A 25,812-nucleotide genomic window follows, 5' to 3' on the forward strand; every position below is an offset into this window, starting at 1 on the left:
TTACACAAATAACTCTTTCAGTGGAATGCAAGCTTCAGTGAGTGCTCTGACAAAGTTCTACTGTTAGACAAATTATTTTAAATATGGCATTTATATATATGTAACATTTCATATTAATGGGAAAACCTTTTGCATTGATTTATGCATTAAATGATAATGTGTGTGTTTGTGTGCAGGTGTGTATGTGTGTGTGTATGGCATTTCTGAGCACAAGCTTTATTAGTGTGAACAAAATATAGTAATCATTCATGTAATATTATATCTTACCTGTTCAGCAATGAAGCAAATGAATGATAGGACTTTAGTGTCCCCTTAATTTATTTAAAACAATGAAACCAGATTCAAAAGTTTACAATAGGAAGAAAACCTAAACTTCATCTAGGTATTTCACCCTTTCATTTGACAGAACCATCATTATAATACAATAGAATAGATTAAGTTAGTATTAAACAAATGTAGATGAATTCAACTAAAGTTTTGGAACAGAATTCTCAATCAATTCTAAAAATTATACTAACACACAAAAGCAAGCATTCAAAGGAACATTTGTTCTTTGCCTTGAAATATTAATGAGCAGAGATTTTTTTCCCCATCATTGAGTCATTGGAACTCATTATAATGAAAATTGCATTCTGAAATTGTACAACTTAGGCAGGTATATAATTTATTGGAGTGTCCAATCCACATGTTAATTTTTCACTTGACTGAAGTCTTATGTCTTCTTTATGTTCTTTCCTCATTTGGTTTGGTGAACAGATTCGATTGATCAGTTTCCTCTAGAAGGATTATAGTAAAAAAAAAAAATACAAGACCGAAATATGAGACATAGTTATGTTTAAGCACAATAGGAAATTAATGCACAGTATAAATTTTAGGATTCTACATTCTTGCAGAGTTGTCTTTGAGTGTAATTAGTAGGAAACGAAAGGACTCTCCTTAATATTAGCTCTATTGAAGTTTCGTGTAAAGAAAAATACAGAATTTCTTAGAATATCTATTCTAAAAGACTTAGGTAAAGAATAAATATAATTGCTCTGCTCCTAAGAAACTAATAGCCAAACTTGTATAGAGGTAAAATGTAATGTGAAGCCAGTAAATGATAAGTTGAATCACATATGCATGTTAAAATTTAAGGTATGTTTCTAAGTCTGTCATGTCTTTTTTGATAATGACTCCCCCCCCCCCAAGGAGAAGTCTGCACAAAGGTTTATCGTCAAGTTACTCTCTGGTTCTAGGGTATGAAAGAAGGGCACTGGGCTAGTTTTCTCCAGTAAACCCGATGCTCCACTTTTCCTGGTTGGAAAGTTGAATTTATGTTGTTCCTAGAAAGTGCATGAAAGGGAGGGGGGAGCCCTTGCTCTTACAGAAGCAGAGCTTTTCCAGTCTTCTTCTATTTGGGCACCATGGGAACTGTGCATCTCAAACATCCTCCTGTGAGAAATAGGCTGGTGGGTCACATGTGGATGCCACAGTCGGCAGCTGACCCAGATTCGCTTATTCTCATTTTTCGCCAATCACAGATCACGTGCACTTTTAGAAGGTTAAAACAATTTATACTTTAATTACTCCTTAACATCATTAGTTCTTGTTGAGATGGCACTGTCATTTTAACCTCTTATGCCTTTGGCTTATAAACTAATTTAGAGCCGTATTCTATAAAAGTAGGACTAAAGCATTTTAAATAATCTTTAATAATGTGTTTTCCTATGTTTGCTGTGAGGTGCAGGCAGATTTCATAACCTGTTTCACTAACATACTAAGACATTTAATAACTTCACTTGCACAAATGTGGGGAAATAAAGTGAGCCTAAAGTTTGGTTCTTCAGACTTTCCACTGTCATTACACATATTTGAAACATGAACAGAGAATCAAAGCAGCAATCCTGCTAATGTGGAAATGCATACAATTCTTTAAGTAAACATAGTCTGTCTTCCATGCCTGTACTCGCTCAGGCTGTCCTTCTGCTAAAACCCTGCCCTAGGTAATATTCATCTGTCTGTTTTTTTTGTTTTGTTTTTTTGTTTTTTGTTTTTTTTTTGAGATGGAGTTCCGCTCTGTCTCCCAGGCTGGAGTGCAGTGGCGTGACCTCGGCTCACTGCAAGTTCCGCCTCTGGGGTTCACGCCATTCTCCTGCCTCTGCCTCCAGAGTAGCTGGGACTACAGGCACCCACCATCACGCCAGGCTAATTTTTTGTATTTTTAGTAGAGACGGGGTTTCACTGTGTTAGCCAGGATGGTCTCAATCTTCTGACCTTGTGATCTGCCCGCCTCGGCCTCCCAAAGTGCTGGGATTACAGGCATGAGCCACCACACCCGGCCTCATCTGTCTTTTAAGGCTAATCCCAGGTGATTTCATCTCCAGAAGCCTTTGATACCTGTCTCAATCTCTGGGACAAGTAGAGCTATTGCCTCCACTACTGTAGAACTTGTTCACTGCAATGACATTCTGTTTTTCCATTAGTCTCTCAGCTTCTAAAGGACGGAGACTCACATTGGTATATCTAATGTGAGTGTGGTGCCTACCCCACTGTACGCATTTAGCAAATGTTTGTTGCACTTAACTGAATTAATCTACAAGGATATCTTTTAGGTTTATTTTATTTTATTTTTTATTTTTATTTTTAATGTTTTTATTATTATACTTTAAATTCTAGGGTACATGTGCCCAATGTGCAGGTTTGTTACATATGTATACTTGTGCCATATTGGTGTGTTGCACCCATCAACTCGTCAGCACCCATCAACTCATTATTTACATCAGGTGTAACTCCCAATGCCATCCCTCTCGCCTCCCCCCTCCCCATAATAGACCCCAGTGTGTGATGTTCCCCTTCACAAGTCCAAGTGATCTCATTGTTCGATGCCCACCTATGAGTGAGAACATGTGGTGTTTGGTTTTCTGTTCTAACTACAAGGATATCTTAATGCACTGTGGTGTATTAAATTGTCCCCAACATTTGAGATGCTTAAGATTGTGTGGAAAAAAAATGGCAGGGGAAACACTAAACACTAAATTTGTCACTAGAATAAATAACTAGCAAAAAAATGTATATAAATTTAAGTTTAAAAAAATAGGCTTTAGGTTGTAAGTGCTTCATTTAAAAAACTGCATCAAGACTTTTTTTGTGGAACAGACAGAATGCAGATAAAATGAATATTTTATAGATACTTGTTCCAGCTGCCAGTCCAATAACAAGATAACCTTAGTAAATGAAGTGAATCTGGTATATGACTTAAAAACTTTTGTTGTTTCAAGTACCTGCAGATTGGATTTTATTAATCCTTTTGCCTGAGAATCATATCTATGCCATTCATTTCCACGTAGCAGGAACTTCTTAGGATTATAAACTTATGTTACAATTATTGTTAAGCTTTAAGAATTCACATGATAATGTGATGTGGCAAATCCTGCATATAACCTGTGTAGCTGTGATGAATCTTTGAAACTCTGTGTTCTGTGACTCTTTAAAGTCTAGAAAACCTAGACTGGTCCAGGGTTAAAATTGAAATCCAGAAGTGTACAGGACCTCTGATCTGTCATGAGTTTTGAAAATTATGGGAGAAAACCAATTGATTTTGTAGAAGGCAGAATGAAATCTCTTTTGCTTAAGGAATAAAGCTCATTACAGAGACTTGTTCTTGGTGACTATCTCCCAAAATAGATGTCATTTGGATTTTTGCTTCTGGCAAAGTTTAATAGGAACTATATACTTTCTGTATATAGTTAATACTAGGGGCCATAGTGAATAAAACAAATGCAATTGGCTAGGTATTTAGCCAACAGTAGAGGTAGCAGCCACTACTCAGCTCTTAGGAATTGGTCTCATGATGGTGTGAAGGCTCTCAGCATTTTGGGAGTTACATTTTTCCCCAAAGGAATAGTAATACCTGATTTTTAAAATGTAACAATTTCAGGAGGGAGGTTCCAAGATGGCCGAATAGGAACAGCTCCAGTCTGCAGCTCCCAGCCTGAGTGATGCAGAAGATGGGTGATTTCTGCATTTCCAACTGAGGTACCAGGTTCATCTCACTGGGGCTTGTAGGGCAGTGGGTGCAACCCATGGAGCAGGGTGGGCATCCCTTCACCTGGGAAGCACGAGGGGTAAGGGAATTCCCTTTCCTAGCCAAGGGAAGCCATGACAGATGGTACCTGGAAAATCGGGATACTCCCACCCTAATACTGTGCTTTTCCAATGGTCTTAGCAAACAGCACCCCAGGAGATTATATCCCACACCTGGCTCCGAGGGTCCCACACCCACGGAGCATTGCTCACTGCTAGCACAGCAGTCTGAGATCGAACTGCAAAGCAGCAGTGAGGCAGAGGGAGGGGCGTCCTCCATTGCTGAGGCTTGAGTAGGTAAACAAAGCAGCTGGGAAGCTTGAACTGGGTGGAGCCCACCACAGTTCAAGGAGGCCTGCGTGCCTCTGTAGACTCCACCTCTGGGGGCAGGGCATAGCTGAACAAAAGGCAGCAGAAACTTCTGCAGACTTAAATGTCCCTGTCTGAGAGCTTTGAAGAGAGTAGTGGTTCTCCTAGCATGGAGTTTGAGATTTGAGAACAGACAGACTGTCTCCTTAAGTGGGTCCCTGACCCCCGAGTAGCCTAACTGGGAGACACCTCATACAACTGGGTGCCCCTCTGAGACAAAGCTTCCAGAGGAAGGATCAGGCAGCAACATTTACTATTCTGCAATATTTGCTGTTTTGCAGCTTCTGCTGGTGATACCCATGCAAACATGGTCTGGAGTGGACCTCCAGCAAACTCAAACAGACCTGCAGCTGAGGGTCCTGACTGTTAGAAGGAAAACTAACAAACAGAAAGGACATCCACACCAAAACACCATCATCAAAGACCAAAGGTAGATAAAACCACAAAGATGGGGAGAAACCAGGGCAGAAAAGCTGAAAATTCTAAAAATCAGAGTGCCTCTTCTCCTCCAAAGGAATGCAGCTCCTTGCCAGCAATGGAAGAAAGCTGGATGGAGAATGACTTTGACGAGTTGAGAGAAGAAGGCTTCAGATGATTAGTAATAACAAACTTTTCCTAGCTAAAGGAAGATGTTCGAACCCATCACAAAGAAGCTAAAAACCTTGAAAAAAAGATTAGACAAATGGCTAACTAGAATAAATGGTGTAGAGAAGACCTTAAATGACCTGATGGAGCTGAAAACCATGCCACGAGAACTACGCGATGCATGTACAAGCTTCAGTAGCCGATTTGATCAAGTGGAAGAAAGGGTATCAGTGATTGAAGATCAAATGAATGAAATCAAGTGAGAAGAGAAGTTTAGTGGAAAAAGAGTAAAAAGAAATGAACAAATCCTCCAAGAAATAGGGGACTATGTGAAAAGACCAAATCTACATCTGATTGGTGTACCTGAAAGTGATGGGGAGAATGGAACTAAGTTGGAAAGCACTCTTCAGGATATTATCCAGGAGAACTTCCCTAACCTAGCAAGGCAGGCTATACAGAAGTTCAGGAAATACAGAAGACACCACAAAGATACTCCTTGAGAAGAGCAACTCTAAGACGCATAATTGTCAGATTCACCCAAGTTGAAAAGAAGAAAAAAATGTTAAGAGGAGCCAGAGAGAAAGGTCGGGTTACCCACAAAGGGAAGCCCATCAGACTAACAGCAAATCTCTAGGCAGAAACTCTACAAACCAGAAGAGAGTGGGGGCCAATATTTAACATTCTTAAAATAATTTTCAACTCAGAATTTCATATCCAGCCAAATTAAGCTTCATAAGAGAAGAAAAAATAAAATCCTGTACAGACAAACAAATGCTGAGAGATTTTGTCACCACCAGGCCTGCCTTACAAGAGCTCCTGAAGGAAGCACTAAACATGGAAAGGAACAACCGGTACCAGCCACTGTAAAAACATGTCAAATTGTAAAGACCATCAATGCTAGGAAGAAACTGCATCAAGTAACAAGCAAAATAATGAGCTAACATCATAATGACAGGATCAAATTCAAACATAACAATATTAACCTTAAATGTAAATGGGCTAAATACTCCAATTAAAAGACTCAGACTGGCAAATTGGATAGAGTCAAGATCCATCAGTGTGCTGTATTCAAGAGACCCATCTCATGTGCCGAGACACACATAGGCTCAAAATAAAGGGATGGAGGAAGATCTACCAAGCAAATGGAAAACAAAAAGCAGGGGTTGCAATCCTAGTCTCTGATAAAACAGACTTTAAACCAACAAAGATCAAAAGAGACATAGAAGGCCATTACATAATGGTAAAGGGATCAATTCAACAAGAAGAGCTAACTATTCTAAATATATATGCACCTAATACAGGATCACCCAGATTCATAAAGCAAGTCCTTAGAGACCTCCAAAGAGATTTAGACTCCCACACAATAATAATGAGAGACTATAACACCCCACTGTCAACATTAGACAGATCAACGAGACAGAAAGTTAACAAGGATATCCAGGAATTGAAGTCAGCTCTGTACCAAGTGGACCTAATAGATGTCTATCAACAGATAGACAAATCAACAGAATATACATTCTTCTCAGCACCATATTGCACTTATTCCAAAATTGACCACATAGTTGGAAGTAAAGCACTCTTCAGCAAATGTAAAAGAACAGAGATTGTAACAGACTGTCTCTCAGACCACAGTGCAATCAAACTAGAGCTCAGGATTAAGAAACTCACTCAAAACTGCTCAACTACATGGAAACTGAACAACCTGCTCCTGAATGACTACTGGGTACATAATGAAATGAAGGCAGAAATAAAGATGTTCTTTGAAATCAATGAGAACAAAGACACAACATACCAGAATCTCTGGGACACATTTAAAGCAGTGTGTAGAGGGAAATTTATAGCACTAAATGCCCACAAGAGAAAGCAGGAAAGATCTAAAATTGACATCCTAACATCATAATTAAAAGAACTAGAGAAGCAAGAGCAAACACATTCGAAAGCTAGCAGAAGGCAAGAAATAACTAAGATCAGAGTAGAATTGAAGGAGATAGAGACAAAAAACACTTCAAAAAAATCAGTGAATCCAGGAACTGGTTTTTTGAAAAGATCAGCAAAATGGATAGACCACTAGCAAGACTAATAAAGAAGAAAAGAGAGAAGAATCAAACAGACGCAATAAAAAATGATAAAGGGGATATCACCACCGATCCCACAAAAATACAAACTACCATCAGAGAATACTATAAACACCTATATGCAAATAAACTAGAAGATCTAGAAGAAATGGATAAATTCATGGACACATACACCCTTCCAAGACCAAACCAGGAAGAAGTTGAATCCCTGAATAGACCAATAGCAGGCTCTGAAATTGAGGCAATAATTAATAACTAATAGCCTAATTAATAATTAATCCATCCAGGACCAGACAGATTCACAGTGGAATTCTACCAGTGGTACAAAGAGGAGCTGGTAGCATTCCTTCTGAAACTATTCCAATCAATAGAAAAAGAGGGAATCCTCCCTAACTCATTTGATGAGGCCAGCATCATCCTGATACCAAAGCCTGGTAACAAAGACACACACATACACAAAACAGAATTTTAGACCAATAACCCTGATGAACATTGATGCAAAAATCCTCAATATACTGACAAACCAAATCCAGCAGCACATCAAAAAGCTTATCCACTATGATCAAGTTGGCATCATGGCTGGAATGCAAGACTGGTCCAATATTGGCAAATCAATAAACGTAATCCATCATATAAACAGAACCAAAGACAAAACCATATGATTATCTCAATAGATGCAAAAAACGCCTTTGACAAAATTCAACAGCCCTTCATGCTGAAAACTCTTGATAAACTACTAATTGATGGGACGTATCTCAAAATCATAAGAGCTATTTATGACAAACCCACAGCCAATATCATACTGAATGGGCAAAAACTGGAAGCATTCCCTTTGAAAACTGGCACAAGACAGGGATGCCCTCTCTCACCACTCCTATTCAACATGGTATTGGAAGTTCTGGCCAGGGCAATGAGGCAGGAGAAAGAAATAAAGGGTATTCAGTTAGGAAAAGAGGAAGTCAAACTGTCCCTGTTTGCAGATGACATGATTATATATTTAGAAAACCCCATCATCTCAGCCCAAAATCTCCTAAGCTGATGAGCAACTTCAGCAAAGTCTCAGGATACAAAATCAATGTGCAAAAATCACAAGCATTCTCTACACCAATAACAGGCAAACAGAGAGCCAAATTATGAGTGCACTTCCATTCACAATAGCTTCAACGAGAATAAAATACCTAGGAATCCCACTCACAAGGGATGTGAAGGACCTCTTCAAGGAGAACTACAAACCACTGCTCAGTGAAATAAAAGAGGACTCAAACAAATGGAAGAACATACCATGCTCATGGATAGGAAGAATCAATATTGTGAAAATGGCCATACTGCCCAAGGTAATTTATAGATCCGCTGCCATCCCCGTCAAGCTACCAATGACTTTCTTCACAGAATTGGAAAAACTACTTTAAAGTTCATATGGAACAAAAAAAGATCCTGCATTGCCAAGACAATTCTAACCCAAAAGAACAAAGCTGGAGACATCATGGCTACATGACTTCAAATTATACTGTAAGGCTACGGTAACCAAAACAGCATGGTACTGGTACCAAAACAGAGATAGAGACCAATGGAACAGAACAGAGGCCTCAGAAATACCACCACACATCTACAACCATCTGATCTTTGACAAACCTGACAAAAACAAGCAATGGGAAAAGGATTCCTTATATAACAAATGGTGCTGGGAAAACTGGCTAGCCATAAGTAGAAAGCTGAAACTGGATCCCTTCCTTATACCATATAAAAATTAATCCAAGATCGATTAAAGACTTAAATGTTAGACCTAAAATCATAAAAACCCTAGAAGAAAACTTAGGCAATACCATTCAGGACATAGGCATGGCCAAGGACTTCATGACTAAAACACAAAAAGCAATGGCAACAAAAGTCAAAATTGACAAATGGGATCTAATTAAACTAAAGAGCTTCTGCACAGCAAAAGAAACTACCATCAGAGTGAACAGGCAGCCTACAGAACGGGAGAAAATTTTTACAACGTATCCATCTGACAAAGGACTAATATCCAGAATCTACAAAGAACTTAAATTTACAAGAAAAAATCAAACAACCCATCAAAAAGTGGGCAAAGGATATGAACAGACATTTCTCAAAAGAAGACATTTATGCAGCCAACAGACACATGAAAAAATGCTCATCATCACTGGCCATCAGAGAAATGTAAATCAAAACCACAATGAGATACCATCTCACACCTTTAGAATGGCGATCATTAAAAAGGAAACAATAGGTGCTGGAGAGGATGTGGAGAAATAGGTACACTTTTACACTATTGGTGCAACCGTAAACTAGTTCAACTATTGTGGAAGACAGTGTGGCGATTCCTCAAGGATCTAGAACTAGAAATACCATTTGATCCAGCCATCCCATTACTGGGTATATACCCAAAGGATTATAAATCATGCTGCTATAAAGACACATGCACACGTATGTTTATCGCAGCACTATTCACAATAGCAAAGACTTGGAACCAACCCAAATGTCTATCAGTGACAGATTGGATGAAGAAAATGTGGTACATATACACCATGGAATACTATGCAGCCATAAAAAAGGATGAGCTCATGTCCTTTGTAGGGACGTGGATGCAGCTGGAAACCATCATTCTGAGCAAACTGTCACAAGGACAGAAAATCAAACACCACATGTTCTCACTCGCAGGTAGGAATTGAACAATGAGAACACTTGGACACAGGGTGGGGAACATCACACAATGGCGCCTCTCGTGGGCTGGGGGGAGGGGTGAGGGATAGCATTAGGAGATATACCTAATGTAAATGACGAGTTAATGGGTGCAGCACACCAACATGGCACATGTATACATATGTAACAAACCTGCATGTTGTGCACATGTACCCTAGAACTTAAAGTATAATAAATAAAATAAAATGTAACAATTTCCCACTTTTAAAGGTTGACAATAAATGTTCTTTTCAAAAAGCTCTATGTGGTTCAGTACTGTTCTGGATAAACAAAATATATCTACAGCCTTTCACATGTTTTGTATCTACTTAGCACCTGGGAGTGGAGATGAAAGCATGTGCCAGATGGCTTGCCAGTGTGCACAGGAGGTCATTTGGGAATGACACCTGCTATATTGATAACAGCTAACAGGCGTGAGGACTTATCATGGCCACCATGAATGGTTTTAAATGCTTTACCGGTTGTAGCTCATTTAATTCTCATTAAACTCTGTGAGATTGACACTATCATTATCTCCATATTAACAGAGGTTTAGTAGCTTGCTCAGGGTTACACAGCTAATAGGTGTTGGAGCATGGATTCAAATCCAAGTCTGATTTCAGATCTGGGGCTATTACACTACACTACACCATACTGACCATAGAGTCTCCTACACACAGAACTTTGCAGTTTGGGAAATAAGAAGTACACTTGGTTTTCTCTTTTGCTTTTACTATTTGATTGAGTCTTTTTTTAAAAAAAAAAACACAAAACAAAACGTGTCTAAAAGAGAATCTCACTATGCTGCAGACAAACTCTTACATTTCTAAAAAATCAGAAGTAGAATTAATGAAATAGAATAGAAATGAATCATAACTAGTTTTCCCCTCCCTCAAATCAGAAAGAAGTAACTCACTAGTTTGTTTGTTTTTCCTAAAAGGCAAAAGGAACTGCAAATATTAACACCAACCTGGATTTTCTATTTCAACAGAGCTTAAAGGCACCTCTGCGTCAGGTGGGGGGAGAGGTTGTACATCAGATTGGCTTTTCTATGAAGAAATACCAGAAAAATATTAATAACACAATTTTCTCACCTTAAGACAGTAAAAAGTAAAATGCTTCAGCTTAAAAATATTTTTTTCTAAATTTTTTTTCTTTTGGTTGAAATCCCCTTTGCAGATATTTTGTTGTTGTTACTAGTTACTAGTATTTATAAGCATTGATTTAAACTTGTATTTGTTTCTTCTATGGTATTTGGTATTTCAGTAGGAGAAATATCACCTCAAACACTGATACTACAGATTTCCCTGTTGTAATAAATAGTGAAAGTGAAACTAAAAATAAAGTGTGTGATCTTTGCATCACGTTGACCAGGACAAAATTCATCCATATACATTTAGAAAATTCTCTGAATTTTCTCAACTAAATATTTCCTTGACTTTTTCAGGTTTTAGAACATTAACCAAGAGAGAAGACAACCCACTTTGCCATACATGCCCATGTAAGAAGATGATTTTTCTCTTTTATATTCCAGGCAAGAGAAGTTATCTTATATTAAAGTCCTTACGAAAAATCTCATACAAGAGTAGGCGTTCTCAGTTATTTTTCTTTGATTAACAAAAAGCATTATTTAAGGAAGATGTATTTACATATAGCAATGAAAATCAATTATAGGATTGGATGATTGTAGAAGTTAACTGTTAGAAGCAGTTAAAAAAAGAAAAGAGGCAAAGGAACTTAATGTAGGTATTACTATCATTCTTCTGATGGCCCCACAATTGCAGTGTTGTTACACCTCTCAGCCTTTTAAAAGAATTATATAGTGGTTATGGTCTCAAAAGTCACAAAGAGAGATTAAGAATAGAAGATGAATGAAAACACAACTGTACCAATCTTATGTGACTTAAGTACTTCTGATCTAGGATTACAGAGACAGTGACAGCATCATAAATACACACACACATTGTGTCTTAAATATTGTGAATAGAAAGTGATAGCAAAAGTTATACACTTTGATAAGCTATGTTGTATGTATTTAAAAATAGCATTAGTGGGCTGGGCGTGGTGGCTCGTGCCTGTAATCCCAGCACTTTGGAGACCAAGGCAGGTGGATCACTTGAAGTCAGGAGTTTGAAACCAGTGTGGCTAACACAGTGAAACCCCATCTCTACTATTAAAAAAATACAAAAATTAACCAGGCATGGTGGCCTGCAACTGTAGTCCCAACTACTGCAGAGGCTGAAGCACGAGAATCACTTGATCCCGGGAGGCGGAGGCTGCAGTGAGCAGAGATTGCGCTACTTTGCCCTCGAGCCTGGGTGACAGAGGGAAACTCTGTCTCAAAAAAATATGTATTTAGAAAAAAGCATTAGTGATTCAAAATAAATCACTGATGTTAAGAATTCATGGGTGGAAATTTGAAAAATTTGTTTCAGAGTACGTGAGAATTAAGAAAAGCAAAAGTTTTATTTTGTTTATTTTTATTTATTTATTTATGTATTTATTGAGACAGGGTCTCACTGTGTTGCCCAGGCTGGAGTGCAGTAGCATGATCACAGCTCACTGCAGCCTTGATTTCCCAGGCTCAACGAATCCTCCCACTTCAGTCCCCTGAGTAGCCGATACTACACATGTGCACCACCACGCCTTTCAATTTTCATATTTTTTGTATAGACTAGGTTTCACCTTGTTGCTCAGGCTGGTCTCAAACTCCTGAGCTTAAGCAATCCTCCTGCCTTAACCTCCCCCAAAGTTTTAAACATATGTAAATATATTCTTTTAAATATTTTATACACAAATAGGGTAAATACTATAAGTAGAATCTTAATATTTCCTCAATATCCATCAAAATATGTGAAAGTAAGTTAGACAAAAACTTAGGGAGAACTTTCATTGGGAAAATTGGGGATAGATTTATATTTAGAGGTTCCCTTTAATTGGGCAAATGCATAAAAAAATAAATTCTGCTAGAGTAACACAGTGACTTCTATGTGTCCAGTTGAAAAAGATGGAATTTTATGCAGTTCTGTTTCTCTTTTGAGTTTAACTGAACTCAGAGGAATAAACCCTCTTAGAGCTGTTCACACTGGTATTTAGAGCAACATTAAAAACTGAATTCTCACCTTTCTCAGTCGGCGAATACAGTAAGAAATAAAGAGGATCGTTCCAATGACACCAGCCATCACCCCAAAAATAATGAGTGCTATCACTACAGGAGATAAAGAGAGCAGCAAAATTATGAAAGCCTGAAATAAATGACCACATAGCAATTGAAAAATAAGACAGATAAAATCAGGGTAACTTCACCTTGCCTTTTAATAGAAAGTACAATTAATATACTATTATGTATATTTTTTCTTTTTAAAAATTGTGTGCTTTACAGTAACTATGTGGGAGACTGGGACTGTGAGTGATCAAGTCTTTTGAAGGTCGCACAACTAGTTGATGACAGAACTAAGACCTGAGGCTTCTGATTCCAGACCCAGCGTTCTTCACTAGTGTAACTGTGGATAAGAACTCAGTGGACCTTCTACTCAGATATGGGGGAAAAAAACACAAATTCTCTCATAATTTGGAAGTTATGAGAGAAAATAATGTCTTGATGTATAAAAGAACATTGAACAGATCATAGAATCATACTTTTGGAAAGAAACTGGTATAAACAGTTTACAAATGAAGAAAAGAAGCTGAATAAGGTTAACTTAGCCTTGGTCAGACAACTAGTTAAAACTAGAATTATAACTATAATGCAGGTCATCTATATTCTAAGCTTTATTCCTTCCACAGTATTCTTATGCATAGTCTCTAATATAGTCGCTAAAATGCTTTTTCAGTCTTTTATATTTGGGAATGAAGCAATTGAAATAAATTAATTTAGAGATAGTTCCATATTTATAGCATATTTGTAGTGCTTCCCAATGAAGTAAATAGAATGGAAGGCTAGACACAAAGGTAAAATGGCTCATTTATTTGCCTAATTAATATTTAAAAGCCCTATTATTGATAAAAAGTAAAAGTAGCATTTCCTCTTGCTGGTGTTGCCCAGCTTTCTTGACCACTTAGCTTGAATGTATGTGATAGTGATGAAGTTCTATGATGTGCTTTTTACCCTGTGAGCTGTGGACACAGCCAAGTGTCAAGGGAGGGTTAGAATGCAGAATAGCAAATGAGCACACACAGTGATACTCAAGTGAGGGGAAGGGATGTCCCTTCAGCAGAGGTTGTCAAGATGGCCCCTAAGTGGTTGCATTGGGCCAAAAATGAATCAAGGCTGAGATTTAACTTTGAAATACAGTACCAGTTAATTAGATGATTTTAAATGCCTGGCTCTTTACGGTAAGGAAGAGGGAAGTTCATTTGTTTTATAAACTCTTATGAGGCTTTTTTCAAGTACTCAGGGTTGGTTAGAGAGGTAAAACATCTAACTTAAGAGAAAAACTATTACCAAATTATGTATTTCTATTTCCAAAATGTTTTTATTTATTTTTATTTACTTATGTATTTGTTTCTGAGACAGGGTCTTACTCGGTCACCAAGACTAGAGTACAGTGGTACAGTCAGAGCTCACTGCAGCCTCAAACTCCCAGGCTCAGGCAATCGATCCTCCCACCTCAGCCAGCCTCCCAAGTAGCTGGGACTACAGGTGCATGCCCCATCCCAGCTAATTTTGTATTTTTTGTAGAGACGGATTTTGCCATATTGCCCAGGCGGTTCTCAAATTCCTGGGCTCAAGTGATTAGCCAGGCTCGGCCTCCCAAAGCTCTGGGATTACAGGCATGAGCCACTGCTCCTGGCCCCCCAAATGTTTTTAAAAATAAGAAATGCCTAATTTAATTTTAAAAAGAGAATATTTTCTTTGCCTTTACAATTTTGTATGAATAAAGTAAACAACATACGCTCTTCTGTTTTAAGATTGACACATTTTCTTAGGCATTTGAAACAAGCAATGGATAGTTTAAAATGGAATGACTTTTATTATTTGTCAAATATTAACATACCTAGTTCAGAGAATTCATGGACAAGTTGTACCCGTTCTCCTATAAAGCAAAATTTCAATGTTAAGTCCAAACAAGTAAGGTATGTGCCAAAAAAAATCATTTTGGAATTAAACTGTTTTGTGGGTTTCCTTTTCTTAATCACATTTTGAGAGTTGTTGGTCAACTTTCAACATCTAGTTAGTAAATTTTATGATGTAATGTGTCAGTCTTACCATTAATAATTTCAGTATCTACTTTTAATGACCCAACAAGTATTCATGGATGAGAAATAAGCAAATTATCTCATAACTGAGGGGAAAGGAATGAGAAAGTATTGGAAGAATCACTTATTGACTTACACAAGCAGCAACATATTTTTTTTAAAAAATGTAAGAATAATGAGAAGAAAGGAGACATATGGAGCCATTACTCCACACGGATGCCAGTCCCATGCAAAGAGGGGTCGTGTGGCTATCAATTTTCCAGATTTATGCCACAGCCACTGTCTGAATCTAAACTGTTACTGTATCTCATCTGAGCTTTTGCCAATAGTCTCTCTCGATTCTATGTCAGTAGCAATGGATAATACAGTTGCCTTACTGTTCCACCTGTGCTAACCTTCCTTGTCAGTCCACATCTTACTTTTGTCTCTGTCTCCACTTGCCATTTTATGTCTTGAAGCTCTCTTACTCCCAAAGCCACACAATTTTCTAGAGTTTAATTATTACAAATTACATAGTATATACTATGTTGTATCACATGATTGAGGATTCAGGTATTTTTTTTTTTATTCTTTAGGCTTTATGTACAAAGGTTAATTGGGGCTTGCCTTCTCTTTCTTGGTCACAGTTAATAGTTGTGGGTGCTATTGGGGTAAAACAGATGGGTTTTCTGTCACAAAAGTTTGAGAACTTTCATGAGTTACAGCTTGTGAAAATATAGTTCAATCACAACAATGATTCCAGAGCAACTATTTAAAACTAAGAACCTACTGTTGTCCTCTTCTGGAGGGTAATGGGTTCTACCAGAAAATTCCGAAACTTCATGAGCACTAGGAGTGGTTGGATGTGTGTCCGATGTGTGCTTATCTGCATACAAGATAAGTTGAGAAAGGGATCAAGAATGAGGCGACCACGTGGACATAAAGCGTATCATGAAAGACAAATTCTTCCACATCCCTGCCAGCAGCTCCAGAATTTCTTCTCCCCTGAAAACTAACAAGAGAGACTGCCACCAGATTCCTCTTATCCCAGCACCCAGCTTTGCTTATTGTTTATCAGCCACTGAGAATGTGTGAGGCTCTGATCTAAGCACTTTTAGATACATCTTCTTATTTAGCCTTTAGAGAAACGCTGTGAGATAAGTACTGTGTTACTGGCCCCATTTTAAAATTAATGGGATAGAAATCCTGCAGGGCAACTCACCCTGGGTCAGCAGCTGGGATAGAGCTGAGCCCAGGTCTGAGCTGAACTCAGTTTGCCCGCAGACCCTCCGTGACGCTGCACTATTAGGTCCCCTTTACCTGGTCCACGATGTCATGGTCACACGCATCATTTCTGTGCTTTGCCACATTGTTTTAATTTCTTTAACTCACAGTATTATTTCTGTAAGATATTTCAGAGGCAAGAATTCCTCTGCAGTAGGAATTGTGTCTACTTAGTAGGCTGTGTCTACTTAGCTTGCATTTCTCAGTGTTTGTCCATTTCCCTGCAGTGACAGGTCCCCTAAAATAGGGTTACATCACAAAAATGATTGTGGAGCCACCATTTAAAAATAAAAAATAGAAACAAACCATTTGACTGTGATGAGACATAACTCTCTGGGCCCAAAGAAGAGGTGGAAGTGTGCGTTGCCGGAACAGTGGTACTTGATGCTGATATTCTCACAATTTCTGTGTAAAATAGAAGTTGAGAAAGGGATTAAGAATGAGGTGACTGAGCGGACCATAAAGCATACCACGAAGGACAGATTTCTCTCACATCCCTCCAGTGCCTGAGCTAAGCGCTTTTGTATACATCTTACATAATCTTTAGAGAATTGCTATGTGGTAAGTATTGTATTATTGGCCTTATTTTAAAATTAAGGGTCCGGAAGCTCCTCCAGAATTTCTGCATAGCAGAGGTTTACAGATAAATAAAGTGTACCTTGGTTTTCTCCTCTGTACAATAATAATTCCTGCCTTGAAATGTCATTGTGAGAACGAAATTAGTTTAAATATGTGTGTGTATGTGGTATGTGTGCGTATGTGGTATGGGTGCATATGTGGTATGTGTGTGTATGTGATGTGTATGTGTGCATATGTGGTATGTGTGCATATGTGGTGTGTGTGCGTATGTGGTATGTGTGCATATGTGGTATGTATGTGTATGTGTTGTGTATGTGTGTATATGTGGTATGTGTGCATATGTGGTATGTGTGCATATGTGGTATGTGTGCGTATGTGGTATGTGTGTGTATGTGATGTGTATATGTGCATATGCGATGTGCACGTGTGTGTATGTGGTATGTGTGTGTATGTGATGTGTATGTGTGTGTATGTGGTATGTGTGCATATGTGGTGTGTGTATGTGGTATTTGTGTGTATGTGGTGTGTGTGTGTGTGATGTGTATATGTGTGTATGTGGTATGTGTGCATATGTGGTGTGTGTGTATGTGGTATTTGTGTGTATGTGGGATGTGTGTGTGTGTGATGTGTATGTGTGCGTATCTGGTATGTGTGCATATGTGGTATGTGTATGTATGTGATGTGTATGTGTGCATATGTGGTATGTGTGCATGTGTGGTGTGTGCATATGTGATGTGTATGTGTGCGTATATGGTACGTGTGCATATGTGGTGTGTATGTGTGCACATGTGATGTGTGTGCGTATGTGGTATGTGTGCATCTGTGATGTGTATGTGTGCGTATGTGGTATGTGTGTGTATGTGATGTGTATGTGTATGTGGTATTTGTGTGTATGTGGTGTGTGTGCATGTGATGTGTATGTGTGCGTATGTGGTATGGGTGCGCATATGGTATGTGTGTGTATGTGATGGGTATGTGTGCATATGTGGTATGTGTGCGTATGTGGTATGTGTGTGTATGTGATGTGTATGTGTGTGTATGTGGTAAGTGTGCATATGTGGTATGTGTAAGTAATGAGTATGTGTGTGTATGCAGTTATGTGTGTGTGTGTGGTGTGTGTGTATCTGATGTGCATGTGTGCGTATGTAGTGTGTGCCTGTGTGGTGTATGTGTATGTGATGTGTTTGTGTATGTGGTATGTGTGCATATGTGGTGTGTGTGTATATGATGTGTATGTGTGCGTATGTGATATGTGTGTGTATGTGGTATGTGTTTGTGTGTGATGTGTATGTGTGCATATATGTGTACATGTGCGTATGTGGTGTGTGTGGTGTGTGTGTATGTGATGTGTATGTGTGCTTATGTGGTGTGTGTGTGTGGTGTGTGTATGTGATGTGTATGTGTGCATATGTGGTATTTGTGCATATTTGGTGTGTGTGTACATGTGTGTGTATGTGGTACGTGTGCATATGTGGTATGCGTGTGCATGTGATGTGTTGTGTGCATATATGGTATGTGTATGTTTGTGGTGTGTGTATGTGATGTGTACGTGTGCGTATGTGGTATGTGTGCATATGTGGTGTGTGTGTATGTGATGTGTATGTGTGTGTATGTGGTATGTGTGCATATGTGTATGTGTGCGTATGTGGTGTGTGTGTGGTGTGTGCGTATGTGATGTGTATGTGTGTGTATTTGGTATTTGTGCGTATGTGGTGTGTGTGTATGTGATGTGTATGTGATGTTTATGTGTGCGTATGTGGTATGTGTGCATATGTGGTATGTGTACATATGTGGTTTGTGTGTATGTGATGTGTATGTGTGCGTATGTGGTATGTGTGCATATGTGGCGTGTATGTGATGTGTATGTGTGCTTATGTGGTATGTGTGCATATTTGTTGTGTGTGTATGTGATACGTGTGCATATGTGGTATGTGTGCATATGTGGTGTGTGTGTATGTGATGTGTATGTGTGCGTATGTGGTATGTGTGTGTGTGGTGTGTGTGTATGTGGTGTGTGTGTGTGGTGTGTGTGTATGTGGTGTGTATGTGTGCCTATGTGGTATGTGTGTATGTGACATGTATATGTGTGTATGTGTTATGTGTGTGTATGTGATGTGTACGTGTGTGTATGTGGTATTTGTGTGTATATGCTGTGTGTGTATGTGATGTGTATGTGTGCGTACGTGGTGTGTGTGTATGTGATGTGTGTGTATGTGGTATGTGTGCGTATATGGTATGTGTGTGTATGTGATGTGTATGTGTGTGTATGTTGTATGTGTGCGTATGTGGTATGTGTGTGTATGTGATGTGTATATGTGCATATGTGGTATGTGTGCATATGTGGTGTCTTTGTATGTGATATATATGTGTATGTACATGTTAGTATAGCAGTTACACATAAAAAGAATTACATATACGTTGGGTATTATTGTTACAATGCTTATAAAGGGGTAACTTGAAGATGCATTTGGAAAACTGTCTATGCTAAGAAAGGTGGAAGCACATAATAATTATATAGAACAAAAGTTCTATCCCATGTCTCAGTGTCTCCATCTGCTAGGGACAATCTTACCTCTTCAGTAAAAATTGAAACAATAATAAAACACTATTGCATTTAATGTTCTTATAGTTCAATAGAGGTTGAGTCAACTCTAAGTTTCCCCTCCCACGCCTTTTTTTTTTCTTCTTTCGAAAGTGGATGCTCAGAGTTGTGATGGAATTATAGGCAATGCTGGCTCCAGCCTAAGATACTGACTAAAGAGTCAGATAACCAGGCAATGGAATGAATTCTAGGTCACTGCCGCTCTCTATTATAAAAACATGCACACAAACATGAAATCAGAATGTAGACTCACATAAATCCTTTTAAAATCTCATTAGATAAATTGCGAATTATTTTTGTAATTAAACACTGTTTTTATTCTTAAATGCAATACATTTCAAATAAGTTATTTTATAAAATTTTATAAATTAGATTCTTTAATTTGCAAAAGTAATATAGATTCAATAAAGAAAATTTGGGAACTACAAGAAAGCACAAAGAATAATATAAAATTCATCTACAGTCAGCCTATGCAAGGTTGAACATTTGACACATTTTGATATATAGCCATCTGAACTTTTAGTTGTTATATCTAAATCTGGGATCATGGTGTTTAAATATACATGAATATGTATATAATGTTTACAAGTATGACTTTCTACTTAATATGCCACAGATACCCCTATCCTGTCAAATATTCTTCTATGAGAAGATTTTTAATGACTGCATAGTATTCTATTGTAGGAGTGTTCTGTGGTTTATATTTCAATCTGCTATTCTGTGCATTCATGTATTTTTCACTCTTCTCAGAGTTACAAATCATTATGATAAACGTCAGTACCCTGAACTTTGTAGATGTACCTTTGCTCATCTCTTTGAGACATTCAAATGAGGGGAATGGCACCCAAGTGCAATGCAGTGGAGGTGGAAGGGCTTCTTCTCAGAGGCAGCCAACTTGGCCTCTCAGCTGAATGCTCAAAGTTTCCTGGAGAACCCACAAACGACAGAAAACATCTTCTTTGACACCTCCCATTAGTCTACCGGAGGGAAGACTTCTAAAACCTGCCTCTGTTTATCAGCTGATAGGTAATCAGTTTACCCCCAAATCATGGAGAAGACATGATCTATTGTTCCCAAACTATGTTTTCTCCTCTCTTTTAAGTCCTTTTCTGGCCTTGCTCTTTAACTTGGCCTGCCACCTGATTCCGTCATGTGTGTATAAACGACTGCCATATGAATTCACTAAATAGCATGCAAAACAATTACTGAATGTTTCTAAGTTGTTCAGCACTCGGTCATAATGGCTTTTAAGATAACATAAAAACCAATGCTTTTAAACAATAACCTGGTGATAGGGATTTTGAAGTTCAACAAATATTAAGATTAAAATTACAGAAAGAAACATCTTTATGAGTCAATGAAAGTATGTAAAAATTATTTACAAAGATAATTCATGAGCAAAAATAATCCATCTCTCTTAATAAATGTTAGACATGAGCTTCAGCTTATTCCTAGATAATGGAATATGGACCATCTATTGTATTTTTGAAAAGGCATACAATCTGAGTAAAATAGGTTTAGCTATGAAACTGTTATGAAAATAGCTAACAAAATAACAAGCCAAAAAAATCAAAAGTGTTAATGGCCAGAAGCCTTAAATGGGCATGTAACAATAAATGTGAGATCAGCCTTTGGCTCAGCTGCACGGGAATACAACTGGAAAAGGCAGCTAGAGCTCTCATCCTTCACTCAGGTGTGCTCATCACTTCCATTCCTAACTTTCGTCCTCTCCACACTTCTCCCTTTAATCCTCCACTCCTTCTTTACACTTTTCAGTTCGGTGTAATCCACTTACATTTAGGGTGCACATTTCTTATCCCTGTGGATACCGAATGGGCTCTTCTGAAACATAAAACTTGTTCCTAGGACTTCAATATCCCATTATTTTGAATCTTCTCAGCACGAGAAGTGTGCTTTGTTCATAAAAGATGTTAAATGAAATGTTAATTGTTATAAATGCTTGGTCATATTCTTACAGAGAAAGAATTAGGTGAGTGGTATGGTTTGGATCTGTGTCATCATCCAAATCTCATATGGAAATGTAATCCCCAATGTTGGAGGTAGGTCATTGGATCATGGGGCTGGTTTCTCATTGCTTAACACCATCCCCTTTGATGCTGTTGTGGAGACAGTGATTTCTCATGAGATCTGGTTGTTTAAAAGTGTGTGGCACCTCCCCACTCTCTCTTGTTCTTGCTCTTGCTCCAACTCTCTCTCTCCCCACTCTTTCTCTTGCTCTTGTTCCAACCATGTAAGACATGACTACTTTCCCTTTCGCCATGATTGTTTCCTGAGGCCTCCCCAGAAGCAGAAGCACTATGCTGCTTGTATAGCCTGCAGAACCATGAGGCAATTAAACCTCTTTTCTTTATAAATTACCCAGCCTCAGTTATTTCTTTATAGCAGTGTGAAAACAAACTAACACAATGGGTTTTCAGATTGCATCTGAATGTGAACATAATAAATTAAACAAGCCAAATGACAAAACAGCACATGCAGAATGAATGCAAGCATCTGGAAAAATAAGCATCATTTTAAGATCAACAAAATGTTTTCAACATTTCAATAGCAAGCATACTTTTGCTAAAAGAAGAAAAAAAAAAAGTAAAAAAAAAAATTACACAAAACTTAGTCTGTAAATGCCATCTAGTAGTTTTGACTATGAGTACAAGTTTCCCAACTGTTCAGCAGGATGTTAGGAACTGCCTGAGTCAGAATTCCAGGGGTTCAGGTAGAGAGGTGTGTTCAGTCTATGGGAGGGTGCTGTAATTTTCTTTGTGAACACCTGCAAGACTCTGCATGGTCCAGTCCTGCTTGCCTCCCATCTTTATAGCTTCACCCTTCCCTTCCCTCTTGAGGCTCCAGCCATTCTGCATATCTCTTCACTCTATGAATGCACCATAACCTTTTCCATGTCCTAAACCTTGTGCCAGCTCCTCCCTTCATCTGAAATATTTCCCTCCCTATCTTGCCTAAGTACTGGCTTGTCAAGTCTCAGTTCAATGCCACTTCCTTTGGGAGGTCTTCGTTGGCCTCTCTAATAACATTTAGACTAAAAGCTCTCTGAAGTCCCTGGTGCTTAACATGGTGTTGTAAAACCTTATGATTGTTTAGAATCCAGATATGCATTCCTTAGGCCTTGATGTTTACTGGGGGCCTTGGGTGTTTATTAATTTATTCAATTATTTACAAAAGGTTTTTTTTGGGGTGAGGGGTATGTGCTGTGGACTATGTACTAGGAATATAATGATAAGTACTTCATGGCTTTTCCTTTCAGGGAAATTCCAGTACAGTAAGAGTGACATTTATTAATCTAAGTATAATAGGTATTTTAGGATGGTGGTGGAAGTGGGGGCACAAAGGAGACAGTGGTCAATTCTACTTGGAGAGGTAGAAAGACCTCATGGAGGTGTTTTTGAATTTATCTGGAAAGAAGTCTATGATTTTACCAGGCATGCTGTGTGGTACCAGCAAGGCCTTGGAATTTGAGACATCATTGCAAGTTAGAAAAACTGCAGGTTATCTATGTGGCTGCAGCACAAGGTGTGAGAAGGAGATGGATAGAGAAATGGGTGAACAGCAAATGAGAGGTTGAAGAGGTGGTGAGGCACCAAATGTTGTGAGTCACACTCTAGAATTTGGACTTTATCTTTAAGGCAGTGGAAAGACAATGAAGGGTTTGAAGCAGTTTTTTACTTGGGGAAAATCACTGTCAGTAGTATGGAGGATAACTTGGGGGAAGAAAACATGCCGGAGCTTTGCAGTAGAGGGTCCCATCTTGTGTTCAAGAGTGGCCAAGATAAGCAATCCCTTTGCAAACAAGCCACTCCTGCTCACAGAAGGTCCTTATCACTCCTTAACATTCCTTTGATGGAGAAGGCCTATAGCCTGAGGCTTTAAAGAGGGCAGAAAATTATAGCAGGCTGTGAAAAGAACATGGCAAAGAACGAGCAATGGGAGCTAACATCTCTTAAAATTGGCACTTTAATTATTTTAATTTTAAATGAAGTCAGAGAAGGTGAAAAGTATTTTAAATTGACAAGCAAAGTATATGTAACTTTTTTATAAAAATGAAAACATGCTTAGGGAGAGAGAACTTATTTACATAAGTTTTGAGCTTAATGAAAACAATTTTAACACTCTAGCAAATAGCTAGACTTCTTTCTTCTTCAACAGCCACTCCTCACGGTAAAAGAGCACTTGGTGGAAATTTTGTTCTGAAGTCAAGGCTGAAACCCCAGAGATCAAATACTGTACTCAAGTTTACAAAGCTGGACTCAGACCCTAACACTGGCTTTAAAATTTGTCCTAAGTTAGACCACAATGCCTCTCTTTCCAGCTGGATCTATATGCCTCCACTCTGGCTTTTAACAAGGCTCTGAACTACTGTCAGAACTTGGGAATTTCTAACATTGAAAGTAACACATTGACACACTTTCCTCAATGTAAAATTGTATACACTTTATCCACGTCCCATCTGAGCATGTTATGTCCTATTTGTACCCTTACAAAAACTGATTGGTGGCCAAATTGATTTGAGACTGAAAGTTGCCACTTATGTTCTTAGAAATATTAGCTTTAATTCTCCAGAATCAGTTGCTCTGATACAACTTCTCATAGTCACTTAAGTCAACACAGTAAGAAAATAAACATATAAATGCCCTAAAGATAATTTGATAAAAATTGTTTTTTAATCTCATTTCCTCAACAATCTAATAATGGTAGCTGACCTATAAAATGACCTTTTTAATAGTTCATTTTTCTTCCATTTCTGGAAAAAAGATAACATAAGCCTTTCAATAGGAATTAATACCCATGCTTGCTTAGTGGTAAGAGGAAGGCACAGGGTCTTGTTATTGGAAGTCTATCGTTTACAAAACAGTGTCATCTTGAAAGAACAATAATTCTCATAAAAAATGACTTTTCATATTTTCTAGTATTAATTAACTTTTAAATAATTTGTTAGTTATTCCGGAGTAGAATCACATGGGGGCATTTTAAAGAATTTCATCAATAGCTTCAAATTAAATAAACCAGTATCTGGTTGAAAAAAAAAATCACTTACCTGGAAGGAGAAACAAAAGAAACATCCTCAAATGCTAAAGCTTCATTCAAAATTCAAGGTAAGGAAACCAAATTTCCACAATACGATCCCTTAAAGTCACCAAGAATGTTCAAAACTACACTTGATAGTAACAGCTTGTACAGCTACTTGGCTCTCCTAGATTCCTAAGACCCTAACCAGCTAATAGATATCTGTGGACATATTCAATTCTGAAAACCTGCAAAATATCTGCAAGAAGATGGTGTTTGAATAGGACTTTTTACTATAGCATATTTAGTTCAGTAAACTGGGTAGAAAGCGTTTAAGCAAACTCGTAACCATTGAACAGCAAACTTTAGTTTGCCAAAACTGCTTAGGGACTGGATTCAGAGATGGCTCTCCAGTTATTTTTATCTCTTTGCCTTTGGAGCTCTCAGCTTTCTATAGCTAAATTAGCTTTCAAAAATCTACTTGTGTCATTCCTAGATTAAAGGCCAGTTTAAGTATTGTCCTGTTGAGTTCAGGTACATTTAAGCTAGAAAACCGCTTATAGAACATCTAATCCAACTTGCCGACTTTACAGATAAGACATTTGGTCTCACAAAAATTAAATGACTAGCTCAGATGAGCATATCTGGTAAGAGACAGAACTGAGACTTAATTCTGCTAACCCCCAATGTTATTCTCACCTTCCAGATCTCACTGCTTGGTTGAGATCTGGCGAGATTTCTCTGATGTTTTATTACATTAGTCAGCAAGCATTGGGGCACATTGTATATACAACAAAGGACAACTAAATTCCTGAGCTCCCTGGATATCCTAAAAGCTAGAATTTTAATAAAAAACCATGTAGTCTTCATTTTGATGATTTTTTCCACACTAATTTATTATATTACGTAGATTATATCTGTTAGCCCTCACTGTCCTTATACTGTAGCCACTGAGAGAAACTGTGTTTTGCTCTAGAAAAACTGGGATGAGAGTCAGTTTCTTAATCCCTTCACATCTTCTGGCAGGAACACATCCAGTCTATACCTGAAAAATTTCCGCGCTCTCTCCAAGTGAAGCATATTTACCTTGTGGTGTTAGGAAAGATGTGTCCAGCATCTGGCTACCCAGGAATGGACAGACCTTGTGCTAGTACTGCACATTTTCTCAGCTGCATGGGCCTCTGAAAAACATACTGTCAAGACCTTACTCCATGCCTACTTGCAAATGAATCACTGGATGAACCCTGAAGGATGGGCAGAGTTTTAGGTGAAGATGCAGAGGAGGAGGGATAAAGAAATAGCATAGGCTAACATATGGAGAAAGGGGAGTATAACGTGCATTGA

The 25,812-nt window shown here is 38.2% G+C and overlaps 1 protein-coding gene across 2 annotated transcripts in view; it reads right to left on the reverse strand.

The window, feature by feature from the left end:
• Nucleotides 1-300: 300 nt before the first annotated feature.
• GYPA (glycophorin A (MNS blood group)) overlaps nt 301-25,812 on the reverse strand; it is a 38,263-nt gene continuing 12,751 nt past the window's right edge. The window contains exons 2-7 of one of the 2 annotated variants that reach the window (XM_015139289.3): nt 16,560-16,658; nt 15,760-15,855; nt 14,789-14,827; nt 12,914-12,999; nt 10,762-10,840; nt 301-776 (exon numbers count right to left, since the gene is read on the reverse strand). In XM_015139289.3, coding sequence (XP_014994775.3) covers nt 724-776; nt 10,762-10,840; nt 12,914-12,999; nt 14,789-14,827; nt 15,760-15,855; nt 16,560-16,658 — 452 coding nt within the window. In that variant the 3' untranslated portion in view covers nt 301-723. The remainder of the gene's footprint in view (nt 777-10,761; nt 10,841-12,913; nt 13,000-14,788; nt 14,828-15,759; nt 15,856-16,559; nt 16,659-25,812) is intronic. The other variant, XM_015139291.3, reaches the window with a different exon arrangement.

Source organism: Macaca mulatta, chromosome 5 (assembly GCF_049350105.2).
Source record: "Macaca mulatta isolate MMU2019108-1 chromosome 5, T2T-MMU8v2.0, whole genome shotgun sequence".
Lineage (NCBI taxonomy): Eukaryota > Metazoa > Chordata > Mammalia > Primates > Cercopithecidae > Macaca > Macaca mulatta.